Source organism: Aspergillus udagawae, assembly GCF_001078395.1.
Source record: "Aspergillus udagawae IFM 46973 DNA, scaffold_4, whole genome shotgun sequence".
In the NCBI taxonomy this organism is placed as follows: domain Eukaryota; kingdom Fungi; phylum Ascomycota; class Eurotiomycetes; order Eurotiales; family Aspergillaceae; genus Aspergillus; species Aspergillus udagawae.
This window is the reverse complement of record NW_025091267.1, coordinates 2203951-2227816: the sequence shown is the minus strand read 5'-3', so window position 1 is coordinate 2227816 and position 23866 is coordinate 2203951. Positions and strand designations below refer to the sequence as shown.

The 23866-nt window shown below is 51.6% G+C and overlaps 9 protein-coding genes across 9 annotated transcripts; 2 read left to right on the top strand and 7 right to left on the bottom strand.

Moving 5' to 3' along the window:
* Window positions 1-80: 80 nt before the first annotated feature.
* Window positions 81-1360, top strand: Aud_006164 (putative DnaJ domain protein Psi; the record flags this gene model as incomplete). Its single annotated transcript, XM_043291070.1, has 3 exons — window positions 81-228; window positions 292-1001; window positions 1064-1360. The coding sequence occupies 3 exons, from the start codon at window positions 81-83 to the stop codon at window positions 1358-1360; spliced, it is 1155 nt and encodes a 384-aa protein (XP_043147005.1).
* A 3676-nt stretch (window positions 1361-5036) lies between these two features.
* Window positions 5037-7199, bottom strand: Aud_006163 (uncharacterized protein; the record flags this gene model as incomplete). Its single annotated transcript, XM_043291069.1, has 3 exons — window positions 5037-5378; window positions 5788-6338; window positions 6617-7199. The coding sequence occupies 3 exons, from the start codon at window positions 7197-7199 to the stop codon at window positions 5037-5039; spliced, it is 1476 nt and encodes a 491-aa protein (XP_043147004.1).
* A 552-nt stretch (window positions 7200-7751) lies between these two features.
* Window positions 7752-8381, bottom strand: Aud_006162 (uncharacterized protein; the record flags this gene model as incomplete). Its single annotated transcript, XM_043291068.1, has 1 exon — window positions 7752-8381. One exon carries the CDS (start codon window positions 8379-8381, stop codon window positions 7752-7754), a length of 630 nt encoding a protein of 209 aa, XP_043147003.1.
* Window positions 8382-9829: 1448 nt separating this feature from the next.
* Window positions 9830-12334, bottom strand: Aud_006161 (uncharacterized protein; the record flags this gene model as incomplete). The annotated part of the gene is made up of 3 exons (XM_043291067.1): window positions 9830-10069; window positions 12135-12190; window positions 12244-12334. The coding sequence occupies 3 exons, from the start codon at window positions 12332-12334 to the stop codon at window positions 9830-9832; spliced, it is 387 nt and encodes a 128-aa protein (XP_043147002.1).
* Window positions 12335-13389: 1055 nt separating this feature from the next.
* On the bottom strand, window positions 13390-15552 carry Aud_006160 (peroxisomal copper amine oxidase; the record flags this gene model as incomplete). The annotated part of the gene is made up of 3 exons (XM_043291066.1): window positions 13390-13736; window positions 13791-15041; window positions 15099-15552. 3 exons carry the CDS (start codon window positions 15550-15552, stop codon window positions 13390-13392), a joined length of 2052 nt encoding a protein of 683 aa, XP_043147001.1.
* Window positions 15553-16633: 1081 nt separating this feature from the next.
* On the bottom strand, window positions 16634-18189 carry Aud_006159 (CCR4-NOT core DEDD family RNase subunit POP2; the record flags this gene model as incomplete). Its single annotated transcript, XM_043291065.1, has 2 exons — window positions 16634-17626; window positions 17689-18189. 2 exons carry the CDS (start codon window positions 18187-18189, stop codon window positions 16634-16636), a joined length of 1494 nt encoding a protein of 497 aa, XP_043147000.1.
* Window positions 18190-18537: 348 nt separating this feature from the next.
* Aud_006158 (NADH dehydrogenase [ubiquinone] 1 beta subcomplex subunit 3) lies at window positions 18538-18843 on the top strand (the record flags this gene model as incomplete). The annotated part of the gene is made up of 2 exons (XM_043291064.1): window positions 18538-18629; window positions 18687-18843. 2 exons carry the CDS (start codon window positions 18538-18540, stop codon window positions 18841-18843), a joined length of 249 nt encoding a protein of 82 aa, XP_043146999.1.
* Window positions 18844-19309: 466 nt separating this feature from the next.
* On the bottom strand, window positions 19310-20857 carry Aud_006157 (WD40 repeat domain-containing protein; the record flags this gene model as incomplete). Its single annotated transcript, XM_043291063.1, has 1 exon — window positions 19310-20857. One exon carries the CDS (start codon window positions 20855-20857, stop codon window positions 19310-19312), a length of 1548 nt encoding a protein of 515 aa, XP_043146998.1.
* Window positions 20858-21285: 428 nt separating this feature from the next.
* Aud_006156 (acyl--CoA ligase) lies at window positions 21286-23353 on the bottom strand (the record flags this gene model as incomplete). Its single annotated transcript, XM_043291062.1, has 5 exons — window positions 21286-21615; window positions 21684-22006; window positions 22065-22569; window positions 22631-23011; window positions 23078-23353. 5 exons carry the CDS (start codon window positions 23351-23353, stop codon window positions 21286-21288), a joined length of 1815 nt encoding a protein of 604 aa, XP_043146997.1.
* Window positions 23354-23866: the final 513 nt, after the last annotated feature.

Sequence of the window (23866 nt, the reverse complement as noted above, 5' to 3'; positions counted from 1 at the left end):
CATTTATATTATCATTGTTCTCTTGCCTACGATCAACAATTTGCCGATAACACACAGCACACTGAACATAGACATACGCAATGGTTGCGGAAACAAAACTATACGACGCACTAAGCATCAAACCCGATGCCTCACAAGACGACATCAAAAAGGCCTACCGGAAAGCCGCTTTGAAATATCACCCAGACAAGAACAAAGATGATCCAAAGTCGGCGGAGAAATTCAAGGGTAAGTTGCTGCCGATCACAAGGCTTCTGTAATTAGGAGGGTGAGCCGTGCTAACAAAAGCAGAGGTCTCTCAAGCCTACGAAGTCCTCTCCGATCCCGAGAAACGTAAAGTCTACGATCAATACGGCCTCGAGTTTCTATTGCGCGGGGGCCCGGCACCCGGACCCGGCGGTGCCCCCGGTGCAGGCGGATTCGAAGGTTTCGAGGGCGGCATGCCTGGCGGGTTCTCCTTTGGCGGGATGCCCGGCGGCGGGGGAACCCGCACGTTCCATTTCTCGACTGGTAATGGCGGCGGGGGCGGGTTCCGCTTCAGCTCGGCGGATGATATCTTCCGAAACTTTGCGAAGGCGAGCGGCGGCGGTATGGGCGGTGGATTGGACGATGATGATCTGTTCAATATCCTCGGCGGGCTAGGTGGTGGTGGTGCTCGTGGGTTCAGGTCGAGTCGCGGCGCTGGCGCTGGAGCTGGTGGTGCTGGCGCTGGCGCTGGCGGTGCAGGAGGATTCCAGCAGGCGAACCGGGCGCCAACACCCGAGCCGACGGTCGTGGAGAAGGAGCTACCGCTGACGTTGGATGAGCTTTTCAAGGGGACGACGAAGAAGGTGACAGTGAAGAGCAAGACGTTCGATGCGAGCGGGAAGCGGACCGTCCAGGATGTGACGTTGGAGGCCAATATCAAACCTGGTCTGCGGACGGGCTCGAAGATCAAGTACCGCGGTGTCGGGGACCAGGAAGAGGGCGGACGCCAGGATGTCCATCTAATCGTTACAGAGGTAAGTCTTTGCAATTTCGTCACTCAAAAGTCCAAGTCCGGATAGTGCTAACGGCCGAGTAGAAACCGAACCCCAACTTTAAACGCCAGGGCGACAACCTCATCACAACAGTCGAACTCTCTCTCAAGGAAGCCCTGACAGGCTGGGAACGGATCGTGCGCACCATCGACGGCAAATCCATCCGTGTCTCCAAGCCTGGTCCCACACCACCAGGCTACGAAGAAAAGTTCCCGGGCCTGGGCATGACGATATCAAAGAAACCTAGCGAGCGCGGCGATTTCATTGTCCGCGTGAACGTCAAGTTCCCGGCTAGTCTGACGACCGCGCAGAAGGATATCCTCAAGGATGTACTGCCATGATTTACATTTGTCTACATGATTAGCATTGACGGCGTTTGGGAGTTGATGGGAACGACTGGCTTGTTTTATGATGATATGAACTTTTTTATTGCTACTCTGTCGAAGAGCTGAACAAAAACCTTTTTCCATATTCATAATTGAATATGAATTTCTAAATGTTGGAAGCTGGTTTGAACGAAGAAACTGATGCGAAACTATAAACCCATTCCGGCTTTGTCCCGCTCAATCCTAATGTCAGGCTGCCTTGAAAGGGGTCTGGTTCAATATCCTTACCGCATACGTATAGCAAACACCAGTGGGCACTGAGCACATATCCACCATTTTCGAAGGAAGCTTGCCTCACCAGATGGTATCTAATCAGCTGCAGGAGAAGAACCTCCAAATTTGTGTTCGATAGAGAGGTAGACTAGAAATAGAAAATACTCGTACATACATTCCTTAGTGTCAGAAATCAATGGCTCCATCTGCAACTTGATGTTCGTAATAGTGCACATATTTAACTATGGATACAACTTAGCACCGCTTATAGTGATTTGTTTTGCTGGCGTTGCAACGGCCACGCATACTAAAGGAATAGGTTTCTGACTTGAGGTCATGGAGAAGCGTACCCATTGCTATTTGATGACCGGAGTTGATCTTGGCATGAGGGAGTAGTATCTCCAACATCGTAATACTCTCATGGGATTGAGAAAGTCGTAAATCATAAAATGAGGCCGTTGCCATTACTAAGCATGTTTGCACTGTTTGTATTTCCTTCCGCAACAGTTATCCCCGTGTAGACAATTTTCGAGTTGGGATCCGAACGAGAAAATTTAACGATAGAGGAAAACATTCAACGATGATGAGAGGGAAGGGAACACCATGTCAGCAAGATCAATGTAGAATAAGGTACCGTTGTGTGTTGCAATTAAGTTGTTCGAAGCTGACCAACAACCATCCGAACAATCCTCTCAATAAACCCTACCGACATGTGTGATAGGGCCAGCGTAATCTAAGGCAAATAATTGCATGGGCTCCAGCGAGACAACGGCCCTCGGTATCTCCTTTGGCGGCTTAAGGCCCACGAGTTGACATTGATGGCAACTCTGGCAATATTCCACAAGTGTCTCATAGCGCCGCGGCCAATAGAACCTCCGGATCGCTCTTCCCAAGGAGATTCACGGGGCAAAATGGCCGTGGATGTCATGCAGTTGGTATAAGATCGGTGGCAGTTGACTCTGCAGGACACAACGTGCCCATTTCCCACTCGCCGCTCGGTAAGCTAAGAGATACTCACCTTCGACGTTCACCAACTTTGCTTTACCCAATGCCGTGCACGATTGAAAACCAAACCGTTGAGCAACTCCAACGTCCTGTTGACACCTGGGTGGCCATTCTCGTCGTGTGCAATCTGCAATGTCTCGCGAAGCAAGGAGTGAGGTATGCAAAGGAATCCATCTTTTGTGTACAGCAAGCGATCACGTATTTCATATGGTAAAGCAACTGGCACTTGGGATTCAGAGTTTGTGTGGATCATTTGTATAACCCTTGACCATCTGTGATCTGCTGGATATCCTTTGATTATCCGGTCTTTAAAATCATCCGACAAAGCAACTCCAATCATCGTGGTTTGTTCCGGTCCATCGGCATGGAACGCATGACCAAAGAGGATATCGAGCGGATCTGTATCCAATGTCGTCGGGTTGGGGTCATCTTTTGCAAAGGAAGGTAATCGAGATAGTGCGTCCGGCACGATATGTTTCTTCCCAGGCTTGTGAAACAGCCAGGTGCGCTGCAGTAGTCCCGCCGGCATCTTCATGTTTAACACCAACTTTCCGTCCCTAACACGCCATCTGGTGAGTGATGCATGGGCGCTCATAGCTTCATCGTCCATCGTAAGTGACAGTTCCGTGAATTATTCCAGGAAGGGCCTTGGCCATTCCCCTTTTATGACGCTAGCATTGGAACGTATTGTCGGTCAGATACTCATAAATCAATCAACACCAATATCCATCAGCCATCGCACCATATCCAGGCGCCCGAAGCGCACAGCTTTCATGAGAGGGGTTTCACCCTTGGCGTTTGGTAGGTTTGGGCTAATCTGGGGTGTTTGTGTAAATGAACTCCATGAATTCCACGCCATGTGGATTTTCCACCGCACAATGCCATGAGGTATCTTGACAATTGCTGTCAATTCCATGAGCAATATTACAAATATGTTGACGGAGTCGGTGTGGAAGGGCAACTGTGAATACCGGCAGAGGTGAGCCCGCTCATGCGACTGAACATATCGTCGGAGGTTGTGAGCCACAAGCCGTGGATGGATCTGGTCCAAAATAGGTTCGAAGATCAGTTTATCACCTGTTTGTGTGGCAAGTGTGATAATCCTTTGAGTTCCTGCAGGTTTGACGTTTGCCTCGCTGGTAACATGCAGGTTTGTTGCCTGGCTTGATGGTAATCTGAAGTGCTTCTCAAGGGCCGAGCACCAGTCTTCATTGTTATTTGCATGGATAAGCCCACGTCGTAAGATGTTGGCAAGCGAGTATGGCCGACAGGTAAGTCTGTTTCGGATTGCTGTGGAGCCAGATGATATGCTCTGGCATATCAATGCAACCGCCAGTTTCCAAATCTGCTTTCCAAGCCCACGGAAGGGAGACAAGACAAATAGCCACTGAAGACGAAGAGCAAGTCTTTGATCCATCAGAATTTACCCAATTAGGCCCAATTCCGAAAAGATTATTGAAGACAACGACTGCATCCCAATGACTATGGCCTCCGAGAGCCAGGTTCTAATCTCTCAGCTCATCAACAATATGAAGTAGGATCATTTCGCGCTGTCATACGGGGTCCCGTCTGAATCTTTGGAGAGCCATGTGATCCGCCTCGCCATAAATGAAGAAAGGACACTCAATAGATCAGCACGATCATCACACTGACATGCAGTTACGCTCTAGCAAGCAAGACGGCATCGATTGCTGGAAAATCCCTGACCCCATAATCATCCATTTGACATCGGCCAGGGCTCGCACTACAGCTAGGAAACCTCTTTCTGGGTTCGCAGACCTCGTTTCGGCGTTCAATCTGAATGAAAGTAACATGATGATCCGGGCTTTGTCGCGGAGCGTTGGACACGCTACTGTTCCCGGAGCAGTGTGGATGGCCTGGTACTAGATGCTACTTGAGTGTGCCAAACCGGGTCTGACAGCCGGAACGTCAGCAAAGCTCACATCATAAGTCTTGTTCGTTCTTGGGTTGAATAGAAGCCGAAACGAAAAACCACAGACACGTTCAACACCGACAAAACGCAGCCAGATTGGCAACAACGCGGGGGAAAGAGACACTTACGCGAACGCACTTGCGCCTCTTCTTTGCGTAGTGTTGGCGCGACTTCTGCCGGCGGCCATTGACGGCAAAAGGGTTACGGTAGCGGTGCTGCGGTCCCCCTGAATGTCGTCCTTCTCTGGAAAGAAGAGCATTCGTTCATGCATTGCCCGACGTTGTTGCGACCTTTTAACCTTTATGAGTCTGTTCCAGTCGTCTAGGCTGACCAAGTGGGACGCATCTCCAAAGATGTCCTCGCAAAGGGACTTGAAAGTACTCTGGTCCGGATGGTCTTGGCCGCGTGCCCTTCGTCACAGACCACGCAGCCAAACCATCCGGACAAGATGGTCTCGAATCGCTTCCTTTCCCGCTGTTTTCAGCCAGGGCCGAAGTCGTTTGGTTCGCCAACCGTGGTATCGTCGTCGACAGTTTTAGGCGCCTGTAAATCGGCTAGCTCCCCAATGGCTAACACACTATCGTCATTTGTATCATTCGCGCCATCGCCATCATCGCCATCGTCCGCGCTCTCCACCTGCCGCCCCTTCCCCTTGGGATCCACCTCATACATTGTGCACAGGGCCCATGTGGTATATGAAGACAGGACAATGGTCCGGGTCGTCTCCAACCTGCTGTCATCCAATGCCTCTAGTCGTGTCTCCAATTCAGCCAGCGTATCGATGGTCAGCGACTTCCGGAGGTAGTCGGACGTGTGATCAAACTCCCAGGCGGGCCGTTAGCTCGACCAGCCACTTATCTATTAGTGCATCCAAGCCACTCCCCCAGACGGGCCTCTTTCAGCGAACTGCCTTTTCTATCGCACATGGAGTCATATCCATTTCCCTAATAGGTAACTCCCTTTCCCCAGCCGCGTTGCCGCTCTGGATTCCCATATATTCGGGCATGTGCGTTGGCCAGCGGGCTGTTCATCGACCAAGAGAATCGTTTCTTAACGACGGTCTCTATTCCTAGCTCTGCGAGCCGGCGTATCCAGATAGATTATGGGTGCTTCAAAGCAGCGCGAAGGATCTGCCTGATATCTGGGCCCCACAGTGGTTGTATTTTCCGTTATCCCAACTGGATGGAAGTGAATCTCCTGACCCCCTGCATGGGTAGTGATCGTCATTGACAGTCTCCGCGACCTCCTGCAACGACGCCAGCTGTTCGATTGCTAACATGTTGTCATCCGGGGTTTCGTCATCACTGTCGTCCGCGCCGTCGACCTGCCGGCCCTTGCCCTTGCCGTCAACTTCGAACACGGTGCGAGTGGCCCATGTGCTGTATGAAGAGAGGACTGTCGTTCTGGACGTCTGCACGTCGCGATAGTTAAGCGCCTCAAGGCGCACCTTGAGCTCATCGAGTGTGTCCACCGTGAGCGGCTTCCGCATATAGTTCGGGCTGTGTGCTGAGTTCCCATGGAACAGCAGGATGGTGAAGGCATCGCCTAATCTGTCCGTGAGCTCTGGATCCCATCTGCAAGGGCAATCTGGCGGCTGCACCAGATGCCAAATTGACTCTTGATAAGTACCGCAAGCGCCCATAATGCCATCTTGAGCTTCTCTGCGGCGCAAGGAGTCGGACTCGCTAGGGCTCATCAAAGATGTGAAGGGCCCATCGATATGTCCCTTTAATTCTTGCCGGCTGAATTCCGCCAGGTAGAGCAGAGACGGTGTGGCAGCAACTGGAAAGGTGCCCCATAAATGGATACACAGATGTAAACATGAATAATGACCACTCTGTCAAGTGTTTTTTTGATCTAGACAGACTGACCCCTTTGCACTCTTGCGTTTTGAAGAGCGACGAAAGCTCACCGAAGGAAGGTCACGGTGGTGGCTGAAGCCTGCTGGCAAGAATAAAGGCAGTCCGCGAGTATAGGATGCTAAACGTGTCAGTGGTTGTTGAGTATCTCTCTTAGGGGTGTTATGGGACTAGGCAGCCTCCTGCTCGAGCGGATAGAACTCTTTGTCTCTGCGACATGGCGCCCAGTCCATTGCCCGGAAGGCAGCCCCAGATTGTGCCTGTGGCACAATCGTACTGGAAGAAGAACCCTGTTCTTCCGATTGCGAGGATACCATACGCGCGGCGTCGAGGGACGCGGCTGCTTCGATGCTGTGTGCTGAGGTATCTCAGCAACTGGTCTGCCCCATCTGACCAAACTACATGCTGCCCGTCGCCTTCTGTCGACTTGCATTGTGTAATCCCCTGTGGAATACACCCAGTACCTCGGTTTGATGATCGTGTCAATCACCTCTTCCAGCGAGTGGACTGGATATAGGTTCTTGATGGTACATCGGTTTGAAGGGATATAGGTGTGCACTACTCGTAAATCCGCAGATCCTTTCGTCTTCGGAGGAGATTTCGTTCGCGCTCCCCAGTCCGAAGACATCTTGACCAGGATTCCCGACTCCACCATCTCAGGGATGATTCGGGTTGCAAACTCTCCTTCTTGTCGGATGTGTTTCGGTAAAAGGAACGGTGTTTTCCTCCAGCTACCCCCACGGCATTGAAGTCCAAAAGCCCCTGGCTCTTCCAGATCGAGCATGCATTGCCAGTGGTCGTATGCAGTTTCCCGATTGGTTTGTGCGGCCCTGAGGTCGGTCTCACGCGTTTTTTTTCTCGACTTCCAGTTGTGTTGATCGTAGGTCTACTACCTTGATTATATGGTCACGCATGGCGGCCCATACATGTGTTCATCGCCTCCCAGTTTCTCTGCCAGTGAACATGTGAAAGACGTTGCCTCGGACCAACGGCGTCCTAGAAACCAACAAAATAGAACCGCGCGTGTGACATACCCGTTGACTGGGTCAAACACCCGGTTCAAAATGGACTTCCACACTCCACTAAAGCCTCCTCCGTCGACACTGTGTGTGTCCCATGCTGCATGCTGAGGTACCTATGCACCTGGGCCAACCGTTTCCCAAGCCTTGGCCACTTAGGCACCGTTACCTCCTCATGCAGCATTAGCTGCTGACCCATCTCTCGACAGAGCTCATACTCTTCTTCCGCCGTCGAGCGCAGAAGCTCGATGGCCTGCCTTTGAGCTCTGAGACTTACGCGGTAGGGGATTTCTTGAAATCTTTCCAGTTCGCGCTTTTCAGCTGGAGCCGAATTCCTCTGCCTCATCCATGTCTCTATCATTGGCCGTTTCGGCCGTCTCCTGCAACAATGCCAACTGCTCTATAGCCAGTGTATTCTCATTGGGGTTTTCATCCTCGCTGTCCTCGGCTCCGTCAACCTGGCGGTCTTTACCTTTGCCCTTGACTTCGGTCACTTCGGTCACGGTGCATGCAGCCCATGTACTATATGACGAGAGGACAATTGTTCGCGACGTCTCCATGTCATGATCGTCAAGCCGCTGCAGTTGTGCCTCCAGGTCCGCAAGTTTATCAACAGTAAGGGACTTCCAGGTGTAATTTGAAGTGTGGGCCGAGTGCCCGTGGAAGAGGAGGATTGGGAATGCATCACCGAACCTCACCATCAGCTCTGTCAGCCAGGTGTCGATGAGGGCAGATGGACAGAGAATGAGTGTTGGCCTATGGGTGTGTGCTGGGTCTTTTTCCGCTCGAACTGATGCATACCACATCGTCGTGATAGCCGTGGTTGTTTTCCCGGTGCTGCAGGCATCGGCAAGGATGCCTGTGGCGACCGGGCTCGCTTCTTGTCGAAGCACCCAACATGCCCCTGAGAGTTGCCATTTTTTAAGGGTTGTGGCCGGTTGTTTCATATTCGAAGGGACCACTAGAACCGGGTTGAGTGGATCGAGTGCGAGTTCCTGGCAGGCGTTAGGGTTAGGGTTAGGGAGGATTTCTTGAAATACGGACCTTGCACCTCGATGCCTTCGCGGTGTAGGGCTTTCAACTATTTGCTGATGACGATTCCTTCTCTCAGGGCAATCGGATTTATGGCCTTTCTGATGGCTGGTTTGACAGACAGGACAGGTAGGGCACTCATCTATGATGTGTCCCTCTTCAGAACCAATCCTCTCATGAGTTCAATCGTTCGTCCAATCCCAGAATGTCTATTACCGCCGTGGGCTACCTGTAAGGTTTCACGAAGTAGCGCACGCGGCACGCAAAGACATCCATCAACTGTGTAAAGCAAACAATCGCGTATCACATATGGCAAAGCGACTGACACTTGGGACTCGGAGTTCCTGCGGAGTATTTGGATAACCTTAGACCATCTCCGATCCGCTAGATAGCCCTTGGCTACTTGTTGCTTAAACTCGTCTGACAAGGCAATACCGATGATGGAGGGCTGTGATGATGTTACACTGTGGTTGTTAGCATATGATTCTCGCGGACGGGGAAGGGGTAAACTCACCATAGCAGTTGGAGCAGACCACACATTCCGCATAGTCCAGACGGAGGACCTATACTGGCGGGTGACCAGCGGCAGCTGGGGGAGCAGCCACGGGGCCGGCGGCCGGAGCATTCGCGGGGGCTGGCGGCACAACAACAGCCACCATGGGAAAGTCGCAGTTTCGACGGAGATTCTTAAAGACGTTCAAATACTCCGTATCGCTCAGTGCCAATAGGAAGGCCGGTTGACGGCAGTGATGCGAACGCAAGGGGGAGAAGGTGTATAGGATAAGCGAATGTGGAATAAAGTTAGAAAACGAAAAAGAAGAAGACACCATCTCGAGAGCTACACGAAGCTACATGTGGTGTACAATGCGATCTTAAGCCAGGTAAAGGAAGGAGGGTAATCTGGCCGGTCCTCTCCAATCCAAGGATGAGTCTCCAATCGTTAAGTGCAACAGAGTACAACATGTTGCTGGGAATTGCAGGCATGGAGATCTGAGATATTCTAAGGGGCGAAGCTCGTGATATTCTTTGACACAAATCAACTGAAAGCAACGAGCATTCAGGTGGCCCAGTGCCATGCCCATGGGGGCCAGAGTCGCTGTCGGATGCAAATGACTTGCCCACACACGATCACACCAGGGTATAGATCTTTGAGGAATTGGAGTCCCTGAGAACTCACTTTGACGCTTGAGAAATTGAGCTGTCCCGCCTAGCTCCATGGTGTTCTTAATAAGGAGGGTAGGTCAGGAAGGTCTGGCTGCACAGTTGCCGAAGACGTAAGTAACCTTCGCTGGGTGTTGGTCCATGTAGGGTCGCGTGACAGGCCTTGGAGCATTCGGCGACACAAGTTGCCACTATTCAAATTTCACGATGTTGGTTCAATGACTATCAAGCGGACAATGCGGTCGTCGCCCAGGAACTCGAACCACCATTTCGCGTCCGACTCCGACTTGGGATACATGCGCCCACTCTGGTTTCGATGACCAGTGTTGGCCAGCCAGGCTTGGTTCCTTGCAGCGGGGTGAGAGCGCATTTCGTCCTTGGAAATGCGTTTCTTCAAGAACTGCGCGAAACTTGGTCGGACGACTTCGGAAACAGCGCTCTTCTGTCAGTTTCACGATGGGATGGTTCGCGCGAATCCATCCAACAACAAGGGACGTCTCTATCTGATAACTAAACTCGTGCCATCCCGATTGTTCTTTCGCTGTGTGAACTGTGGGCCGGAGGTGCCATGTATCTCCGCCAAGCACCATGGCAGCATACAAGCTTAACTCCCCCTCTTCCTTTGTCATCTGTGCTCATCTCCAAATCCTCGCACGCAGGGACTTTGGTGGGGTTTTCTGAGGCTTAAAGACAACCTCATCTTCGGAGAATATTTCAACTTGACAGTTTTCAATCCAATCTCCCGAGTCCTGCTCGAGCCGTTGCATGCTCGTGTATGTTCTGGTGACGGCAGTCGAAGTCAAGGAAGCTGAGGATGGAGCTAACTGGGAGCCGGGACCGATGTTTCTTTGCAATATTAGGCATGAATCTAACCATGGTTAGATTGAAACTACTAACCAGGTTGGACATATCAGGTCACGGTTGGCGCGGAGATTCTCGAAGACCGTGACATACTCTGTATGACTGAGCGCCAATAAAAAGCCAGGGCGACGGTAGTGATGGTGTACTGATCGACCATGTATGGGTCCCTAAGCTTTGGGAGCTCCTCTGATTGCAGATATCTGGATGGTAATGGCCCTTGCGTCTTCTTCTTGGCTCTACCATCCAATGAGCTCGAATTCGAACGTGAGAGGAGAGGGCATAGCGTTCCCTGCTCGAGAACAAAGGGCAGGATTGCGGATGCGTGCTGCTCCCTTCCCCTCAGGAGCGAGGATCAATTGAAATTTGCCGCGGCTGATGGTTGTTCGCGATGATACGCATTCGCCTGCCTGAGTGTCAGTCCTTGCCTTGAGAGACAAGAAGAAGTGGTAATAACTTACCTCCCGAATATGTTCAGAAAAAAGCTTTTGGCACGCCACTTCGTGAAGCTATCTTCCTCACGACTTAGTAGGTTCCTCGAATAGTGACTACAGAGACTGATCGTTCCTTCGCTTCTGAGCAATAAAACTGGCCGTGACGCGGACTGTCGTTCGTCTCAGCCTATCAAGGATATGGCACCCACACTTTCCGAGTGCATGAGGGATATGCACAACTGCGCAGTTCGATTGTTTTCTCGCCCCAGATGTGTTGGTGTAAAGGAGACTTTGATGTGCCTATGGGACTGGCCATAAGCGCTCCAGTAGTCTTTGTTTCGATTGTCTAGAACAAAGTCTAGACGAAAGACATAGCAGACCCATACTTCACGCCCATGGACGGTGAGTCTTACGTCGTTTTCCACGCACGGCGTGTAGACTGGTAAACTTTTCTGGAACACAAGCTTTCTCCCTCCAACCCCGATCCCATGCCGCTCCCCTGATAGGTACCAGACGGGTTGAGAGATAGTCATACCCTTTTTAAGACGGATGGTTTTTGCGCGAAGCAATCGGACAACAAGGGATGTCTCCATCTGGTAACTAAACTCGCGTGCCGAAAACATGGACTTTTATCCATATAGGCAGTACAAGCCGGGTCAATCATCATCTGATAACATCTCCTTCATCAACTGGCGTAATGGCAGGATGAGAGCAACATTGGACCAAGCTCCAGGTATTTAAGGTAAGATGGCTATAATCATGTCAGAAAGAGAACTAGTTGTTAACTCGTTAATATGGTAGTAAATCTTCTTCACAGTCTACTAACCGAAGTATTTCGTCGTCGTCTTTTGGATATGTGTGATCGAGGGGGAGTGACAACCACAAAAGCAGTCAACTGAACATTAGCTGTGGTTGAGAAAACATGCCAGATTGTGTCAATTGTCACGTCAATCAGTCGCCTCAATATAAGCATTCATATCGTTGAGAATCCATTTTGGCGGTTATAGTAGTCGACTGCACTGACTTTCCTGTATCATATTAGCTCTAGTCATGCGGCAATCTAAACGAGTAAATACCTGTTGTCTTTGGGAAAATCCAAAGAATACAAAGGTAAAGAACCCTCACATCGGCAATTGAGGCAATTCTCGTAGCACATTTCTTTCCAGAAGGTATAATCAGCTCGTGGTTTCCTAATCATGTCATGAGAGACCGCACAGGACCATACGTTCCATTAAGGAACTTGAGATCGTCCATGTATCGAGAAAGTTGTTCTGCAACATTGTAAGTCAGTCCGAGCTCTGGGGGAAACCGAGGAAATACATACCTGATTTCGCAACGGAGAATACGTCTCCAGATGAGTCGCTTCTCCGTGATAGTCCGGGGTCTTTCTCGGGGCCCTCGATCCTGACCTCCATTCTGGGTCGCCCAAACCGATTCCGGCTCTTTTTGCCCTATTTTCTCTCGTCCTACCAATCGTTTGGTTCGATTTTTCGTTGCGGTCCCTGAGACTATCAAGTCTCTGGTTGACATTAGCCAAAGTAATGCCTTGGAGAACGTAAGTCCATACCCTTGCTTTGCCAGCCAGGAGCGGCCATGAACACCAGTTCAATATTTGAGATAACCAGCCCAGTCCGACTCGTTCGTAACATCTTCTTTATCCCAACCAGACAGGACGTAAAGAGGAGTCCCAGGTTCACATTCGAGCAACTGATTGGCCAATATATTCGTGAGAGTTGTTCCGCTTAGGCTTCGAGAAACGCTTGTCGTCGAGGAAGATGGAGAAGTTGCTCAAGACTTCAGACAGCGGCGACGACCAGGTGGCTGACCAAACGCCAGGCCGTACGGGTTGAGGTTCATGTATTGAGACTGGTGAAGGGATGGAGACGGATCTCGACTGAAATGAATTCATGATGTACGAACTAGGAAATCCAATAGAGAGTCTGATTACTCGGGAGGGCCAATCAACTCAGACGGTTTGCGACGCCAAAGATGAAGGACATCCATAGGCAAGCCATCATCGCAGAACATTCTGATGACTGTAATGTATATAGCAAGGAAATGGATGGCAGAGGCATGAGTGAGCGACGGAGAAGGGTGTGCCTGAGGGAATATTTATGCCAGTGAAGTCTGCGACCAAGCTGCAGTGAATATACAGCAATAAATGGCCTAGGACCTCATTCAATAGTCTCCTCTGTACATACCGTCTGAAGACGTATTCACTTTGCTTGTTTGCCAGACATCTCTAAGGAGTGAATAGCATGACCGGGTAGCTGCGCCATAAGATTGAACCAATAACATCTGCCTCGTCCGCATGAGTATAAACTAGTAAATTCAGCTGTAATGGGCCATGGTATATACAAGAAGAAGCAAGTGCAAAAACCTGGGACGAAAGACGCTCAAAGCCGGCAAACGGACATCCCTGCAATGCAAACGATCAACCCAATCACAATAACATCTAGCAAATCATACATCAGACCTGGACACTGGACCCATCACTCTTCTTGCAGGAACATGCGTTTGCTCCCGCGGCTATCTGCGAAGGAGTTCTGGCGTAGCTAGGAGGGACATCCAACGCCGGATTGCGAGCGAAGAAATTTCTAGGGCGGAGGAGCACAGTCATTGGCTCCGCAGGCATGATAGGGTAGTCTTCAGGAGAGGGGAAGTGAGTGAGGCCGAATGTGTGCCAGAGGACAATATCCGTGTTGTCAATTGAGCAGTTGGGGCCCGCTGATTCAATCCACGCTGGCAGGCCTTCGGAGGGCTCACCGGAAGTCTGCGGGACATGGCGACCTGCAGGGTGGACCTGGTCATCGGAGTCTGGCATAGACTATTAGCTTGACTGAGCGCACAAAATCGCAAGGGGATACTCACATTTGGTGACATGCACAGCGTGTCTGGCAAAGCCGGCCCGCTTCCAGACCAACCCGCCTTCCTTGGGAAGCAGTGAGGGAACCTCCCGGCTGACGAGCTTGTAGCAGACCGGCTTTTTGCTGTGGGGGTTCAGCTTGTTTGTGTTTGCCATCTCCCAGGTTCTGGAGGTGGCCCCGTTGTAGTCCGACATGGCCTCGAGCGGCGTGGTGAATTTGGTCTTCTTGGCGTAAAAGGCGTTGCCGTACTTGTTCTCTGCGCTTCCTACTTCACCAGGGCCTCGCTCTGCATCCACCTGGAAGACAGTGTTGTTTGGACCGTCAATGTTGGGGTCGATACGCAAACAGAATAAGTGCTGGTGGTTATGAGCGTTGACGCCGGGGTAGACCTCGGTACCCCAGCCCTTGGTGTCCTCACCGGGGTTCATGGCGTAGGTGTTAAGAATACCAGTTAGTTTGATATCGAGCTGAACGGTGCCGTCTTGGTGGAAGATCCAGTAAACGCAGTACTCGTAGTTGGCGGCGGTGAAAATGTGTGAGATGATCAGCTTGCGTCCACGGGTGACGATGATGGAGTCGTCCCGGAAATCGGTGTGCTTGAAAAGGATACCGGCATCTTCCTCATGAATGCAAATGGCGTTCTTTACGATGGTGCTGGCACCGGCACGGTTGACAAAGGCGGCATCCATGTAGTGGATAGCACCCTTGCAGTCACATCCGAGCGACAGGCTGTTGGTCATGTATCCACCGCCGTACTCGCCTAGATCGAAAGCGTGTTTGCGCTGATGCGGATGCTCGGGGTTACCGTACGGGACGACCATTTCTGCCAGGGAGAGACGGTAGAAGACTGGTCGAACATTTCCTTTGTCATTGAAGGTGATGTTATTGAGCACAATGCCTTCACGGTAGTTGAAGCCAACGTGGATACTCCAATTCTGCCACTGGATGGTGCGTCCGTCCAGCTGGAAAGACACGCCCTCAGGCTGAGTGATATGGATTGGCTTAATGTCTGTCCGGTAGCCGCCATCCTTCTCGATTGCCGCCGGGTGGTAGTTGTTTGCCGGGGCCCTACTGATGGGCCGTCGTACTGGTGGGATATCGATGTGGATGATCTCCTTGGTCTCGGCATTGTAGATCGGACAAAAGTCCAGAGGAAATGTGTACTGGGAGTCATCAACATGGGGCCGGTAGTACATCAGCGCCTGCTGCAGACGGACGTCACTCCCAAAGCGCTCATCGTAGCCGATCGTCCAAGCTATGCCAAAATCAGAAACACTCCACCAGCAAGTCAAATCACACAATGGTAACTCACGGTCGCAGTAAACCTTGTGCATATCCTCTTTCGGAATCCCCAGAATCCCACACTGCTCAATCACCTTGGGATCCTTCCGAACAATATGCTCAACCTCCTGCAAATCCTCCATCGTGATAAGCGGCTGCACACCCGGCGTATGCTTCCAGGAGACGATCTTCTTCTGATCCAGATCGACAATGCCATCGTAGACCTTACCACCAGGCGCGATTACAACGACGTCGGCAGCACGCGCTGGTCGAGGCACATTCTTAGGATCTGCGAGCCAGGCCATCATTTCCGCCTTCCGAGGCTCATACAGAGTCACCGCGTTGAAATTGACCTTGCCATGTTCCTTGTGGATGATAGCAACTGCCGTGTCGATTTCTTTTGTTGACAGAGGGTCAAAGGGATGAGGTGGAGGTGAAGAGGCGCCGACCTGGTAGGCCAGCTGCTGAAGGCGCTCAAGAACCATACTATATCACAATGAGGATGTTCAGGATGAAGCAAATGAGTATGGCTATTGATAGAATAAGGCTGTTGCAAAGATGCCTGACTGAAGCACTTAGAACAAAGATTCTCCCCAGCAGGGGAGGGAGCAAAATATAAAACCGCAATCATGACTGCATGATTGCATTAACACCTCATCGTCGACCACTGATGATGGCTGCTATCACACCGATAAGAGGCATGGATCGCATTTCCTGATTGGGCATAGCGGGCAATGTGGTGTACCTCAGCCCAAAGCGGTAATGGGATGCTTGTCTTGGTGCTTCCATCTCGAGTCAAGTTGAGTATGTAGCTTCGTTCAGAGAGCGGGGTATCTCGTCGCTGGATCATATCGGATGCATTTGCTAATAGTATTTCTCAATCTTCGTGCATACGGTGAGAAATGCATACCAATGGCCTGCGGGGATCTTGGAACCTTGCTTCGGATAAGGTACGGCCTACAGAGCCAAGCTCACACCGAGCTACGTGTGCCACCTTTGCAATTGCGCCTCAATCAAGGACAGGAATATGAGCTCGGACTGTCCCCAGAATCGTGATCGTGGACCTAGAGCGTTTGGGAACCAAAGGGACAAGGACACTGGAGCTTAAAAAGGATTCATTTGTGCCACCAAAACACCGAACACACCATCCACGAATACTGCCAACGCAGACTGGTGGTACGGAAGTCACAGACCCTCATGATGAACCGAGAAAATCGAATAGCGGATGAAAAATGCAAAAAGAAATAACAATGAGATAGCACAAGCTGTGCCACAAAGCTATGTACATCCATCATATCGTATCAAATCCATGTCCCACCACCAAAGCGAAAGCCATCACATACTGCGATGGACCATGAGGAAAGGCGAAGAGGAACGGTGGACGCCGGTCAACGCACCCAAAGCATTGCCCGAAGGACAGGAGACAACAGGAAGAAGCCTATACAGGACAAACGAGGCCCAAGGAGAAACCAAATGCAAAAGCATGTCATAAACTCCCTCCGAACCTTACCCTGATTTAACACCTTACAACAAGAGAAGCAAAGTATGGACCCGATGAAACAAAGCTCATGCCTTCCCTGTTTGAAACGCCCCCAAGACTCCACCTGCACCACCAGGAGTCAGTGCACCACCTAAATTCCCACCGTGATGTTGAGGAGTTTGACGACCGGTATTGGGTGTGCTCGGTGTCCCGGCTGCCGAGTAGATAGTGGCTCCGTTGAGATTCGGTGTTTGATGAGGTTGCATATGATATGTCAGTGCAGGCATTTGGCCGTTCAGACCCCAAATTTGCCCCGAGTACTTAGCCTCATCGATCTTGCCATTAAAGATCAGCTGACGCATCTTCCAGTAGATCTCGCCCGTGACGAGTGAGTCAGACCCCGCCTGATGCGCAATGCCGACCCGCTTCACACCGAGCTCGTCGGCAATGTCCTGAAGACCGGACTTTTGGCCCAGGCTCGTCAAGATCTGCGCGGCGGCTGGAGTCAGCGGCGAATCGTTGACTGCTTGGTTACGTCCTGCATGTTTCATCAAGTATTTGATGTCGTATAACGATGGAAAGAAAATCTTCAGAAGTGTGTGAAAGTCCTCCTCGCTCTCTGGCAGAGATTTGCACAACATGATCTTCATTAGGTAGCCGAAATCGTAGCCGGAATGGAACGAAACCCAATGTACATCGTCGAGTAGGACGAGTCCAGAACTGATCAGAAGGGCTCCAAACTCAAAAGGATCGATACCATTCTTTTCGTGCATGTTGAAGTCAATACCGGCCTTGGCGAGCATGGCTGTCGATTCCTGCGCATACATGTCGTTCTCTAATGAAAAGCGGAAGTTGAACTGCCATGTGCACGGGGCGGGAACCAGGCTGTTTCCCAATGGCTGTCCGCTTGCATCTGTAGCATTGGGCGGAGGGACTTCCCCGTCGGCAGAGAACAAGGTAATCCCGAGTTGGATCATTTTCAAGAGGTCAACGTTGCATCGAAGGGTCTGGTAGTGATAATCGGCTTTATTCGTAAATGATCCGATGGGACGAGCGACAATGCCAGGGAACTCGGTATCCTGTGCGAGGCATCAGTACTTCGGCTTCTAGTCAGATCGCTTTCATCCCAAGGCAGCCATACCATGCTGATGTAAGGATACTTCTCGACCAATTGCCGTAAAACGGCCATCTCCTGGGCTAGATTGTGTTTCCATACATCCCGTATCCGAGTCTTCACGCCGCCCGCTTTCGTCTCGAGAGCTAACCGACCATCGTGAGTCTGAAGTAATTGCTGTTGCTGCATCTGTGCCCCTCTCGCGAAACCGATCTGGGCCGCATGGCTCGCCAAGCCAGAGCCCCCTCCATCACCAGCCCCCGTAAACCCGGCGACAGACATGCCGTTCGCAATCCCTGTCCCTGATAATGTAAAAGGATTGATGTTAGTGTTCGGGTTGCCGGCCGCAAAACCAGGGTGGCCGCCAAGGGAGGGAGGAGGGAGCGCCGTGTTGGCCGACTGGGCATGGGCCGGATGATGTTGAGCTTGCTGCTGTTGCTGTTGTTGTTGTTGGAGATGCACTTGTTGTAAATGTGTATAAGGACCGCTCAGGCCAGAAGGCCCGTATCTGCCGACAGGAGGTGGCATATTGTCGTCTGCAGCGCGGGGTTGTAGTCAGGCATCTGATATTCAAGAGGAGTGGAATCGATGGGGTTCCAGTTTCGCGCTGGAGATTCCTCGCTGCTGCAGAACCACAAAGGCGGACAAGCTCTCGTCGCCGAATCCGGCTTAGCGCAGCTGCCCGAGTGCCAAGCCCTCTTCTCTTGTCCTGTACAGCTTCAACTTCTCCCGTTCCTCCTCGGTGGAGACTAATTCAGAATCACCTTACTTTCGCCTGTTCTCGCGAACCTCCGGAACTTCGGAGACACACCCTCACCTCCGTCCTCTTTCTACCCGCCAAATCTGCATACATTCCTCCCATCCTCATCACTCAACATGGCCAACCCCACCGGCTTCGACATCAACGAATTCAAGGCCGCGGCCTCCCCTCGCTCGGTCTATGCCAAGAGAGATCCCTGGGCCCGATAGTACGGTTCCGATAATCACTCACTATCCAATTGAGCATTTACTAACTCTCCCCGCAGTGAAGCATGGAGATACAACGGTCCCTTCAGCCGCTTTAACCGCTTCAAGCGTATCTTCCCCGGCTTCGGTATCGCCAGCGTCGCCTTCGCCGGTTACTGCGTATACGAGCACTTCTTCCTCAAGGACGAGCACCATCACGGTGAGGGACACCACTAAGCGTGCTTTCTGGAAATGAGATGGGGAGGATGTGGGGTGCATGGAACTCGCGGCGGAAGCACGCATACCCCGGCTAAGGATGGATGCGCTGCAAAGGTCCATGGAGAACGATGTCTTCATTGCTGTGGGACTGCGTGAGCTGGCAAGGCAAGCTGCACTGCCGCTGCCGTGGGGTTGGGATGATGAGGCTCTCGATCTTAGAGATGGCGCTTGGGATGATTGTTTTGATTGATGTACATATGCTGTTTGTTCTGTTACACTAAAACTGCTGATTTTTCTTCTATTCTGCGGGTCTACGGTGGCCGTAGGATTATCTTTTCATTAGCACAATGTTTCGGATGTGTGAATCGAGAGTGTAAATTGAATTGGATGAACCATTAGAGTCGTCAAATGCATTAACTTTTCAGGGTCATGAACTGCTACCTCTCCCGTCTATACGTGTAATACTCTATTTACCGCGGGCCAATTATTCCTCGAAGACCAACGCAACACCATCGTCACCAGCGGTGACGACCCTCTTTCCATCAAACCCTTGAACAAAGCCCATAATGCCTCCCGACTGCTCCCCCTCTGGATTCTCCACCAGGCCCAAGTGGCCCTTCCACTCTTTCAATAACCCCTCAGCTGCAGCTGCAGTTCCGCCACGAGCATCCCAACGTCTGACGACGCCGTCCATGCCGGCGGAGGTGAGAAGCCACGGGCGTCCCTGCGTAGCCGCAGCAGCGGGGCGACTCGCGAGAGCGGCCAGATTTGTTTGCAGGAACTCCACCTTGACGACTGCGGCGCCCTCGTGGGCTTCCTTGATATGCCGACGTACGGCGAACCGGTGCGCGGCATCGAACAGGGCGATTGAGCCGTCGACCGAGCCTGCGGCGAGAAGGGTCAATGGCGGAGAGGAGAAAGAGAGCGTTTCGATGCCATCGCTTTGAGCCTGCAGCGAGGCCATGATCGTACCAGCAGCGGAGGCGCCACTTGCGGCTTGGTTGGCAGGGCCTTTGGCTTTGGACTTGGCGGCGCCACCGGCGGACACAAGGCGAGGAAGACCGACGACCTTGATGTGGCCCTCGGCTCCTCCAACGGCGGCAATACCACCGCCTGGAGAAATCGCGATGGAGTACAACCCACCATCCACGGCGAAGCGCTGATCCTCGGCGGTCAGGCCGACAACGGCGCTGGTGCCGGCTGAATAGGAAATACCAGCTGCCGCCGCGGCGCCCCAGACATCGTAAACATAGAAGCTGCCGTCTTCGGAGACGGTAGCGAGCAGATTACCATCAGGAGTCCACGCACCAGCCGTGCAGGACGCAGTGTGCTGGAAGAAAGTCTGGATCATGGAGATGGGCTCGGCGGAGTCGTTGTGGTTAATACGGAAGACCCAGGCGCTGCCGTCGTTCGCACCAAGAGCGATGACATTCCGCTTCTCCTCATCGTTATTGGGACAGGGGCAAACGGCAACCCAGTTGATCTCCTCCACCTCCTGAGACTCTGCGACAAATTCCCACGAGAGTCCCGTCAACTGGGGCGAGTTATCGCGCCATGCCCGCAGCCGACCGTCCAAGCCCGCCGTCACGACATATTCTCCTTTCGGTTCGGTGAATGCGACCGCATTGACGGTATCCGCGTGCCCATCCAGCTTGGAAATAGGCGTTAGCGATGTTCGTTCACCCTTTGGTTGCGGATTCGACTCGTAGCTCTGGGGGAGGACAGGCCGCTCGTCGCGAGGCGTCGAATCGAAGATGTAGGCGGTATCGTCGCCAGATCCAGTGATAACGATATTGTTGTGAACCGGGTGTTGTGCTACGCAGAACACGGAGTCTGAGTGGCCGTCGAAGTGAGCTGAAGAGTCGTTTTGCAATGTAATTTCTTGGTCCTCGTATGTCATGGCTTGGTCTGCGTCCTCGGGATCCGAGTCCATAGGGTGGTCTTCATCGCGAGTGAAGATCTCTTCCGCCTCGTCGGCCTCAATGTAGGCATCTTGGTCTGCCTCACGGTGGGGGTCTTGTGAAGAGGACATTTTGGAAGTTGATTGAGGACTTGAAAAGAGTAAAAGGAAAATGGCCTCTGAAGAGGACGGAAGGATGAAGGCAAAGGCGCTCTCTGAGAAATGTGCTGATCCGGGAGGCCTTTTCGCTCTCTTATTCTCAGGACACACTGCAGAAGATTCTCCAAATCCTATACAGAAGAGCTTCGAATGTTTTTTTCCTTGCTGATCAATCAGTATCCGTCCGATAAGTCAACACCCCGCTTAGAAATTCATTTTCTCCCCGCGCCCCTATCAAACAATGCAAACATCCTATTCGCTGTCTTTTGTTGGGCAGACTGAACTTCTGAAGAATCGTAAAGTATACTGTGCTGTTTTGTATAAATATATCATAGTACGAAGATACGCACGCTATATTTCGAGACTTATCTACCCAGAACATCAGAATCTAGTTGACTGATTTATAACTTGGCTCCAGCCTTTCTCCGCAGCTCCTTCTCCTGGTCACGGAGCAATCGGCGCAAAATCTTGCCGCTCGGGCTCTTGGGAATTGCATCGATGAAGCGGACTCCTCCCTTGAGCCATTTGTGTCTGGCTTTGTGGTCCTCCACATGCTTCTTGATAGATTTGATAATAGCTTCATCGTCGTTGCCAGCGGAGGCTGACTTGACCACGATGGCCTTGGGCACTTCACCAGCGGCCTCGTCAGGAATAGCGATCACGGCGCAGTCTGCGACTGCTGGGTGGGTGAGCAGATGAGCTTCTAGCTCCGCTGGAGCGACTTGTAGGCCCTACGATGTAGCATTAGTCAATCGAAACTGAGTGCTAGCGAAGATATACATCTCAGGGGTTGACAGACCTTGACCTTGATCAATTCTTTGATTCGGTCGACGATGAAGATATGTTCCCTACCCTTCGGGCTCACCCGAACGACAGCCTCATCACCAGTGCGCATCCATCCGTCCTCGAATGTTTCCTTGGTAGCTTTCTCATTGTTCAAGTAACCCAAAACCACACTTGGGCTACGCACAACGAGTTCACCGGGTGTGTCGTAGCTGGTTACCTCCTTGCCCTCAGGGGTCATGATGCGTACCTCGACACCAGGAAGCAAGGTACCGGATGAGCCGAGGAATACGTCTGTGGGATGGGTCGAGCAAACGACAGTCGATGTCTCAGTAAGACCTACGTTGTCGGGGTTAGAGTCCGAATGTATTGCGCTTTGATTCGAGTCAATGCTTACCGTAGCCCTGACGAACTGTGACTTTCGGATAAATCTTCTGGAAATCGGCCGCCGTCTCCATTCCTAATGGTGCTGCACCTGTGAATAATGTTGTGACCGAGCTCAAGTCGAACTTGAGGCACACATCCTGGTTTCGCAGCATGGTAATAATGATTGGAGGGACCTTAGAGAAGGTATACCCGGTCAGCATTTGCTCTATCGTATCTTCGATGTGCGAGTTGGTGCCACTTACCAGAAAGAGGGCCGTGATCTTGAACTTTTGAATTGCAGAGAGATACGATTTGAGCTCGAATTTCGGCAGGACAATAACTTGATCGCCTCTGAAAGGCCCGGCATGGCATATAACCACCAGCGCATAAATGTGACTGAAGGGTAGAAGACCCAGCGCGATGTCGGTGTATCTTGGTCCGCCAGCTGGAGTCAGGGAGTCCCGCCATGTTTTCTCGGCGGCTGTAATTTGCAAGGTATTCGCGATGACATTGCGGTGAGAGATCATGACCCCTTTCTTAAAACAAAATGAAACATCAGCGTAGTCGGGTTGTAGAGTGAGAGTTCGATTTACTTACAGGCAGACCCGACGTTCCACTAGAGTAACACAGGAAAGCGGTTCTACGAGCACCTTCACCTGCGCTCCAATTCAACCTTTCCACTTTGGGGAGCGATTTCCCGGTCTCTATCAATTGAGACACGGTCTTGAAGCCCGATCCAGCCTCCTTTCCACCACCGGCCTGGGGCGGTACTTCCAGCAAATAAATCCGATCCTTCGGGAAGCCGATCATTGCGGCGGCTTCCAGAGATGTAGGAAGCAGAGGAGCGCAGGTAAATAACGCCTTTGCCTTGGAGTCAAGCAGCTGATGCTTCAACTCGGCCGCCGAATATGCCGCATTGGCCGGTGACACGACACCGCCAAGCTGGTGGACAGCCCAGGATAAGGGCAGCGTGTCAATCTAGAACAGCCAGGAATCCATGATTAATATTGGCGATTCCTAGCGATCCAACATCAAAGCACTTACAGTGTTCAAGCTGAAAATTGCCAGAGTCTTGTCCCATTCGGTGCCGCTGTTAGGTGCCCAGTTCAACTCTTTGGCAAGCGCCCGAGACAGATGGTCGACGCGTTCAGAAACCTGGGAAACAGAGTAGGATTTCCCCGTGAGTCCGCAGGTGTACGGATCTCTCGACTGGCCAAGAGGGTGACGGCCATATTTCTCACTAAGCATAAATTCGCTGATGGGAATGTTATCGGGAATTGGGGCCAGCTCGCCCGCCGTGGCTGATGGGAGAAAGACCATGGTTGTCTGATTCAGTAACCTATGTGACCTGCGAGAGGTTGGAGAAGGGAGAGAAGATGAGGGAAATGGAAAAAGAATTGAGGGCTGAAGCAGGGAGTCCTCGATTATAATGATTAGTTATACTGTTTACTGATTAGTCTAACTCAGGGGGTCAACAGCTTTGGACGTAACTGGGCAGTTGGGGAGGTCTTCTTTTTTTAAGTACTTGACTCCGGGTTCTTTTTTGGTGGCACTGCGGGGAAAGCTTCTATGCTACTTTTCTAGTTCGGTGTATTCGGTTCAACTGGCCTCGACTCCCGTGTTACCTTACCGAAGATATAGAGATATGCATGAACACGAGACGAGGCTGATGAAAGCCCTTTGCTATTCACTTATCAGTGGTAATGGTTTACATTTATTGTTCGAAATGTATATCATGCAGTTATGACCAATTTTCTGCCAGCATCCAGGGATCCCAATCCCACATGTCCCTGCATAGACGGAAACTCTTCGCAGTCTGCGGAAGAAAAACAG